We start from the raw sequence: 9,980 nt of genomic DNA, 5'->3' as shown, positions 1-9,980 counted from the left end.
TTTTTCCATTGTAATATTTAAATAATTTTCACTGGTATTTATGGATTGATTACATTTTATCATCATCGTCCATGAGGCTGATGTTTTGAAGTTCCACTTAGTTGTGTGGCATTGTCACTTGATCCACAAAATGCACATTTAGGATTGTTTGGCATTTTTGTGTCCATACCTTGCACTGTTCTTACTTGGGGGGGATGGGAGATTGGGACTATGAAGGAAAGTTCTTGATTTGATCCCTTTTTTTGAGTTAACAGTTAGGTCATGTGGTGTATTACAGATTTTTGATCAAATGATCAAATGAATGTGACTAATCTGAGAAAATTTACTTCAGAATATGTAACATTGTTTGAAACCAAAGGTCATGATCTTGTTTTGATTGGCTATACTGTATCATTACATTCTACTATTTACAATAGAAATGAGCTTCAGTGATGTTTTCTGTGGCATGCACCTGGTATTTGGAGAAACCCCAAGTGCATTCCATTGTTCTGTCCCTAGAATTCAGGAAGAACCCGTCGAACAGGTACCAAGGATGGGAATGTGGTCACAATAGACCACATTTGCCTCATTTTTACTTTCAGGGTGCTGCCCATAGACTTTTTCTTTTTGTGGTGGCTGCTTAACAGTCATATAGCTCACCCAGCTCTTGAGGACAGGTAGCATCTCACCTAAGGTGTACAGCTGCAAGAGGTGGTGTGTATAGGGGAATGGCCTCCTACTTTCTCAGGGGAGGGTTAGCAAACTGTCATGGGCTAGATTGGTGTGCATGCAGGTGTTCTAGATGACCGAGTATCCTGTCTATAATCTAGTTCTTTTAGGATTAATAGATTAAACTCCTACCCTCCCTATCAAGGGGGAGAGAGGGTCTGATATTGAGCAGACCCGTTGTTCATCTTCAGCCTGGTTGCCCGTGACAACATGGGTTCATCAAAGTTTATCCTTCCATTCATTAGAAGGTCCATTAGTCTGGCAAATGAACATCACACATGTTCAATAGATCAGAGGCACGGGTCTCTTTCCTTTGATCTTCCATGACTAGGAAAGAGGCTCCAAGTGAGGCGAACTACCAGTCACTTCAGAGATTTGCTTAGAATCCTCCCAACAAGGGGTAAGTCTCCCATATGTAAATACTGAGGGTTTGTGTACATGTAGGAACAAATGTCAAAATTCTAAAGTAACTTGTATTTTTCTAACATACAAACCTAAGGTCTTTACCAGAAATGGGCCACCTCTAGCCACCCCTCATTCTGCTTCCTGGGCCAGAAGGTAAAGTGAATGTCTACCATCTGGATAGGAGGGATTCCTCCCCTTCCGTTGGTAGCAAACTACAGACATCCACCTTGTTTTAAATTGAACAGCTAGCTGCAGCTTGCGCTGAAAGTAAATCACGTGTAAAGATCTCAGGTTTGTATGTTAGGGAAAATACAAATTTAAAAATTTGTCATGTTACTTAAACTGCTGTTTTAGATTTGAATCCGAGGGATTTCTTTTTTTGAAAAAGAAAGATTGAAGTGTAATAATACATTTATTTCACATTACAATGAAATACAAGTACAATGGACATGAATAAATTATATCACAATTTTTATTTATAACAAAATCAGTAATAATAGATTCAAGGCACAAATGCTTTGCACATGTAGCTTTTCAGTTTTGGCCTTAAACTCCCGGGCACTTTCATTCAGTACCCATGTACAATACACTACCTCAGTTTATTAAGAAATAAAGCCTATCTAAAAAAAAAATAAATCCTAACACTGCATTACAAAATCTTAAAAGCAAGAAACTTTGGTGTCAACAATGACCTAGATCACAAACTCATCATACACATTAGTAAGAACTACAAATTATATTTTCAGAGCTTTGATGCTAACCAATTTTACAAGCATACACAATAATGAAATTCTGAAAAAACCCACTAAAGTTCCCTTCCTTTAAATACCAGTAATGAAATGTCATGCCAGTAAAGTGAATTGATGAATCATTTCTCCAATTTCATGGATGTCTTCACTCTAAAATGGGCTTTTTCTCTAATAACTTACATACACCATCAACAACCAACCAGGTAGTAACTACCTTCAAATGTCATTAAAATGGTTTATTCATTCAAGCCAGTTCAGTATTTAGTTTATAATCGTAGAATACATGATAAAATTGAATGGCAGTCCTAAGAGCAAGCTACTATATAAGTCAATTGTATAACGACTGTTGAGGTTCATTCAATAGTTTCAGTAAGAAAGTCAAACATCTTTTAATCTGTATAATTTTATAGAAATTTGAACAAATAAAACTTATGAAGACTGGCAGTGTCTTGAAGAGATTATTGTATGTTCAAAACAAGAGATTATTGTATGTTCAAAACAAGAGATTATTGTATGTTCAAAACCTTTCTTTTAATGTATTGCACATACATAAACCACAATATTTTTGAACTTTGAAAGATACCAGTATGAAAGATACCAGTACCTAACCATTCATTCATATCCAAGAGTGATTAAATTGTAAGTAAAAAATTACAGTATGCGGAACAAGTCGGTAAAATACATATTTTCTGCATCTTATTCTAATTAATGCAATGTTTTAAAATTTATGCCAGTCATCGTAAATTGTTATTTAGAGTGAAGATCACACCTGCAAGACAAGTTTTGCATAATGAATGTTTAGCCTCATTCATCATGCAGAACAGGTACTGCACCAACATATCAAGCACGTAGCTACTTTTATGATCAATAATAAAAAAAAAGTGAGCCTCTTAAGGGTAATCATAATACATAATATAAAAGCACTGAAAATGTACATATATGACAAGGTATCCAAAGGAGCTACAGATCAATCATACGATAAAATAAAATGGCAAAACTTGCAATTTCATACCTGCAGTTGCAGCTCTGGGTAATATACTGTATCTGTGTGCATAATATTGGAATTAACAACCAGTCAATAAAATTCCAATCAACAATTGCCATTATAGTATTATGCAAAGTACTTCAAAGAAATTCTGGTTATGAATTTGAAACTGTGTATCACAATTGACAGTTTATTTTTTAATAGATATTTTCACCATTTTCACACCTTTGACCTTCTATGACTACCAAAAGCATAATAAAAACCTATTTCATAGTTTAAGTTTATTCCAAAGAGCAGTGGCTCATCATGTCTCTCCCAAGAATAACACTGAAATTTTGTTCTATAACGACTTTAATTAAACTTTTAAAACTTCAGATGAAAGATGACCTCCTTTGAACAATATGGTTTAAGGCTAAGACTACAGAAAAAATACAAAAATAGTTTTGAGATTCTCAACATACTACGGTTACTATGAGGAACAACATAGAGTTGTTGCCTGTATTAATCCTACATTTATTTATGAATAATTACATTTCATTTACCAGTGACTACACGGGATTAAAATACCAACAATTTAAAGATGCATCATTTGGCAGTTTTATATTGGCCTGAAAACTTTAACTCTCAACACCAACTTTTTTTCCAATTTCCAACATTAAGCACAAAAAGCTTATAGAAAAGAGAAAGCAATTTCTGTAATGCAAAGCTCAAAGACAGAAGATAATTTTACACATGGTTTTAATGTTTTTAACAGGAATTTCTCTTCACCATAAATACTCTGGTTAATCAGTATCAATCACAAAGTAAGCATACCTATCAGTTTACAAGCTGAAAGATGGACATAATTTCACTAACCATACCAAATACTAGATAGAAATTTTGAAGATATCACGTATAAAACGCTCAGTATTTTGAAGAGCAATATCTGATGGGACTTTAAAATCTAAATTAAATAATTGTGCACTGAAAATTATTCTAGATGTAATTTGGCTTTTAGACTAATTTTCTATTACTTTTGATGCAATAAAATTATGTAAACAATGGCTATTCCATCAATTTATAAATAATGTCACTTGCAGTTTTTAATAAACATGATAAGAGGCACTGCCTTAGTACTATAAACAAATTAAACTCCTCTCACAATACTTATACTGCTGGTTAAGAAGTTCTTACATATTCAAAAGAAAAAAGTTACATATTTCAAAGAAAAGTTATTATTACATTCAAGCCTTCATACTTTGATTACAAAAAGCAATAGAATTTTGTCCAGTGGTTTACAGTTTAAAAAGGAAATGCAACTTTTAAAAGAAAATTCTTATATTCTTTCTTACAGAGGGAAGCTCTATTTGTGCTGTTCATCCATTTTCATCAATTCGGCATTAGTATTTACTCAATCTCAAAGAGACAGAAAAGATATAACTCTCAAGTATAGAAATTCTGTAGAGTCATTTGAAGAACAGATTAAATCACGTGATTCAAACCAGTATCTTAGTGATAATGGTTCTGATCATCAAAAAGTACAAATAATATGGAATATCTGTAAAGGTAACATTATTAGCACTACATGAAAAAAATTAAAGAAACGTTCAGCATTCTACCTTAGTTTTGAAAAGAACTTACTAAGGTTACAAAGATTACACACAGCTAACTTATTGCAACTGAAGGTGAGTAATCAGAACATGCTTTTTCGCACAGACCTGAAACTCATTTTATTTACTAACGCCGCCAATTGTAATCAACAAGTTGTAAAACAGCTTAACCAGACCGGTATGCTGAATTTCGTATCTAATTTAATTCTTAAATACCATGGATATGTGGGAAAGATTGTAGCTTCTGAACAAAATTTTCTAAGACAGGTGTGTGTGTCCAATATTGTCAGTTTCCACTGGCAGTTAATGTACTTCTTTCTTTACAAACAGTGGATCATATGGGATGGCATTCATATTAAAACAGGTGTGCCTAATTCTTATACACAAGATAATATATACCTTTAATACCTTATGTACTGATGACTGACTCCTATACTACTTTGTAGGTTTAATCTGCTATAATTTATCAGTCTCATGATATCATAAAGCCTGCCACTCATTTATCATGGAGACTGTGTTACCACTATACTGTTTATGGGGAGTATGTTGTTTTATCTGGGCACTGCAGCTCTTCACATGTTTAATTTATAAATGCTCATAAAGTCAGGTATTGCATGTTTGCTCATCCATAATCAAGTTTTCACTTCCCCAAATCATTAAATCTTTCATAGCTGCACATCCACCTAGAGGCAAATTCTACTACTGTACAATGTTTTCAATAGCTTGCAAAGGTCTATATACAATATCACTTAAAGCACATGGTGAAAACTTTCCTTCATAAGAATTATTAATAAAGAATATCACAAAACAATAGTTAAAATTCTTTTCATGAATGACAGGTGATAGATGCCATATCCATATTGATACGTGCACAAAAATCTATTTGAGTCTCCTCATCTGGCATTTGTGTATGGTGTCCAACATAAATGTGTACTATTCAGATACAAATGTTATCAGTTTGATTTTCCTTGATGTAAACATAGCAGAGGGTAACAAGTTTTTACAGAAGAGAAATTTTTCAAGTTGGCAAATGTTCTTGAATTTTTTCCATCTTGTTTTTGTTTTGTCAAAATTCAAAACCATTTTTACCTTATTTATGCACTTTGTTTTATACCTTACATGACCAACCACGAAAACATATGGCATGTAATAAAAAATAACAAGAAATTTCTGTTTTTCTCGTTTCTTGATATTTACTGGAATAACAGGCGGATGCTTTGGGAAGAATACTCATAAGGTGGCTTGTTGTAGACATTAGCAGAAAACGCTTTGAGCTACTAGACTCAATATACCTAGTTACATAATAGTAGAAGAAAGAAAATATTTGTGCACAATGTACTTTAGCTCTGCAGTAATGTAGGCTTCTGTATTTCAATCATAACAGCAGTTGGTTTTCACTTAAAAGATAATAAAATAACATCACCAATCTAGATTCACAATATGGAGGCAGTTGTTTAATTTACTCACCCTTTTCCTTATAAAATTAATACCGCTGACTAGGTTGCCACTAAAAAAATAAAAAATAAAAATATGATGCTTTGTACTTGGCAATGTTTGTTTCAATACTGGTTTAAAATGTGAACTTTACTTTTTGCACTGTTCTGCATTCATCAAAATCTAAAACACAATAAAACCTTGAATAGAATCATTGTTCACACAAAAACTGTATCCTATAATGGCATTAAAAATGAATGAAAATCTATCATCTACTATAAAGTTAAAGATTTATACATAGTACAAGTATCTAAGGTATCACAAAGGTCATGAGAAAAAGCTTAACTACACAGTATGGGTAATGACTCTGATTCACAAAACTGCATTAGATGCTCTCAAAAAGCACTCGACATTCATTAATTACTATGCAAACATTTCATCAGAATGACTTGCAATCAAACAAACATCAAAGCCTGTAAATGCATTTCTTTTTTATTCATTGTTCTGTGGATACACCCTTTCATAAATTTCTCAGAAATAATAATGTATATAAAATATTGAAGTTCATAATGACTTGGCAACAACCAAATGTGGACCTAACTGACAATCTTTGAGAGCACTAGTTAACACACACACTTCCACACTTCTTTTTCAAGTCCAAAATATTCATAATTTATCATTTGTTTAGCAAATTAGTTTAACCGTTCTTTTACAAAGTTTCTTCTGTGGTAGTATTTTGAAACTATTTATCCTCATGCAGTCATGAAAAAACTTGAAGCTTTCCAAATAAAGCTTTTTTTTTTTTTTGTAAAGTCTTTAAAAGGTAGCACATTTTAATCAGTTATAATGCCAACAGTGCCAACAGTCCTTAATACTAAATACTGCAGTACATTACCGTACTATACTTACAACTCCTGTATGATGATATGCACAGAAAATCCAAAAGTTTAAATATACCCAAGAAGATCCTCCTTTAACAAACCTAAACAAAAACAGTACTTCATACCTCTACAGACATTTATCAGTGGGGCTATACTACTGTAATAGTAAATCTGTATTTTTATATATATACTGCAATATATATTATAATACTATCCAGGATAATTTTCATCACTCATTCTGCATCTCCAAAATTACCTGGCAAAGCTACCATAAATGAAAACCTGTACATTGTTGCAAGAGAAATGAAACTGAAAATCTGAATAGTAGTAATGTCAAAAAGCATGACAAAAACCAAAGCCAACATAATTATGTATTGTATGGTAAACAGTAGGATTTTTTTAGCATATGAATTTCTTTCTCCTAATAATCTCAATATATTATTACCATCAAAAGCTAATAATCACAATATGTAGTTTGATAAATACAAAAATACATGTTGGAGATACAAGAAAACGTTACATCACATCAGATGGAAGTGAAAACCACCTGTGTTAACAATTTCATATTAAAGATGTAAAAAAATTATTATTACCAGTGTTTCTCAGATCGTGTTACGTGTAATAAAACTTTCTAAAAAATGTGACAAGTATTTTAGGAAAATTAGTCTTAAATATGAAATTGCTATCTTGATTACAATGACACTGATGAGAAACTTTTGCACAATATAATCTATGATAAATAAACAAAAGATAACATCAAAAACTGTCTATATCATCACTGTCTTAACTATATCACAAGATGAAGAAACTTTCCATGAATACTGTAACTAAGCAAGGCAAAAGGATCCTTGAATTCTATGAATATGACTATGATTTCATTAACTTTTCCATGGAATTCTGATGTTTCTTCTAATACAGTTATCTGCTTGAACAATCTCAAGTTACTTATAGCATAGTCATCGTTCTTGGCAATTATGAATACATATGGTATAGGTATAGATATTTTCACTGAATTTCATTTACAATCATTTATCATCTCAAAATCTGTTCACAGCGATCCATTATGAATATTTCGAAAATTATAATTGCTGAAAATAAATATGTAAATAATGTTAATCTGCTAAGGGCACAATCCTAAACATACAACACAAATGCATATTTAATACAGCATGAACAGGTGCCCATAACATCATTTGAATCTTCAAAAATACTAACGCGTGCTGTAAAAGCATTAGAAAAATAAAAGGCTTTATTCAGGAAGGCTGAAAGTTCAAATTCTCAAAGGCAAGTGACTGAATACTTTGAATATAATTATTGAGAGGCCAAGTTATATACATATACATATATGTATAATAATAATAATAATAATAATAATAATAATAATGGAGTACCAACGCAATCAAAGAACTAAGAGCTAATACTTGTAAATTTTTTGTGGTACCATTTAACTGTCATTTTGCTATCAACCAAGGTAATGCTTAAAAATCCTGTTATCACAGAATAATAAATCTGCACACACACACACACACAGATGGGACACAAGATGAAAGTTCAGTATGTCTTTGATAAAAATATCTAATCCACACAAGATGATGTTTAATCCAAATGAGATGATGTGGCACTGCACTATGATACAAAATGCAAATGCCGATGAAAAAAACTTCTGTTAAGAGGCATATTTGTCATTACTGGAAACTACGTGAAAATTATGAGATTGTGACCAATCTCGTTGAAAATGTTAAGATGTTAAAACTGAATGGACGTCCAGGATACAATTCTACAACATGGTATTCTGTACATTATGATGACATGACAGCATAGTATGTAATATGAAAAGTAACAATTACTTCAATAATTTTGAAAATATGCCAGTAAAATGTACATATGCTCATAAACACTTTTTCCCAATCTATTTCATGTAGATTACAAATAAAAAAATATCCATTCTCTTCTATAATTGAAATTGATATACTAAGTATCAAAAGAAAAAGTATTCAAAAGAAAATAATAAAGTAAAATGAAATGTTAAAAAAAAAAAAAAAAAAAGTTATCCTCTTTGGCAATGTTATAGTAGTATACTGTCTCTTACCATCATAAGTGATATCTGGTTGTATTACACTGTAGAAAAAGATTTCTCTCAGATGTCTCAGAAGTCCTCTCAGTATCATTATTATGAAATAAACAAAACTAGTTTCTTTGTAGCAATTATATGCCAGCAAGACAAGACAGTTTGTAAAGGTAGAGTGATGAATATTGCTTCCAATGCAGATAACTTGTATTAACTGAAACAAACAGACTAACCACAAAATCACGCAAGCAAGTCGCGTACAATATGCACATACAACAGGAGGAGTCAAAATACCTACCTTCCTATGTTAATAACTTATTAGCCTTTGCATCAGAGGCATTATGTTCCATGAAACAGTAATTGAAATGAACAGCACTTATAGGAATCCTTTTTTTCTACACAGTCAACATCCTCAACAAATCACAAAGGAGATTGTCTCGCTTAATCAATCATTTTGAAGAGAGCAATGGACAAAATGAGACCAAGCAGCTGAAAAATAAGGAGAAAATTGAATTTTAACTATTACTCTGGATACTTGTTAAAACATTGTTTGCATGGTTTCAATTCTCAGACAGAAAAGGAAGTACAACCTCAATTATGATTGATTTCTTAGGCTATATGATCACTTAATCTATAAAATATCTTACATACGTAATTATATATTTAGATTAATGAAAATTAAATAATTTGGAATTATTAAATGAACTGCCTCTTCCAAGAAAACGAATAAAGGAAATGTTAGAAATTACTTTGCCACTGAAAAGATGCTTGAATATCACTACTCGCATATCCAAACCATTCAAAGTTACAGATTTCATAAAAATACTAGGGAAAAAAAATCTTGGGAAACACCTGTCATGAATTGAGCTGAAACAAAATATTTTTTTAAAGCACATTTTTTTAAAGCACTGCCCAAGCTATATTGAACTGGCAATTTTTTTTTCAACTGTTGTCTATAGGAGCAACGGCAGGTCTAAATGCAATACGAGTTCGGGTTCCTTTTGGCAAATCACTCAATGAGTAAAATCTTTATACTACAATAAAACACAACATGTATCCATTATGCCTTATACATTAGTTATTGTGTGCAGCAATTGACGAAGGGTAATAAACTCCACATTTGAATTGCCAGTATATTCACCCCGTGGACAGTATTTATCA

General features: G+C 31.9%; 1 protein-coding gene across 1 annotated transcript in view; it reads right to left on the bottom strand.

The window, feature by feature from the left end:
- Window positions 1–1,512: 1,512 nt before the first annotated feature.
- LOC135203219 (tetraspanin-9-like) overlaps window positions 1,513–9,980 on the bottom strand; it is a 97,056-nt gene continuing 88,588 nt past the window's right edge. Inside the window, exon 7 of the mRNA XM_064232977.1 lies at window positions 1,513–9,308. Within this exon, the coding sequence (XP_064089047.1) occupies window positions 9,261–9,308 (48 nt within the window). The 3' untranslated portion in view covers window positions 1,513–9,260. The remainder of the gene's footprint in view (window positions 9,309–9,980) is intronic.

Source organism: Macrobrachium nipponense, chromosome 33 (genome assembly GCF_015104395.2).
Source record: "Macrobrachium nipponense isolate FS-2020 chromosome 33, ASM1510439v2, whole genome shotgun sequence".
Classification (NCBI taxonomy): Eukaryota; Metazoa; Arthropoda; class Malacostraca; order Decapoda; family Palaemonidae; genus Macrobrachium; species Macrobrachium nipponense.
Note: the sequence above shows the minus strand (reverse complement) of the source record. Positions and strands in the feature narration are given on the sequence as shown.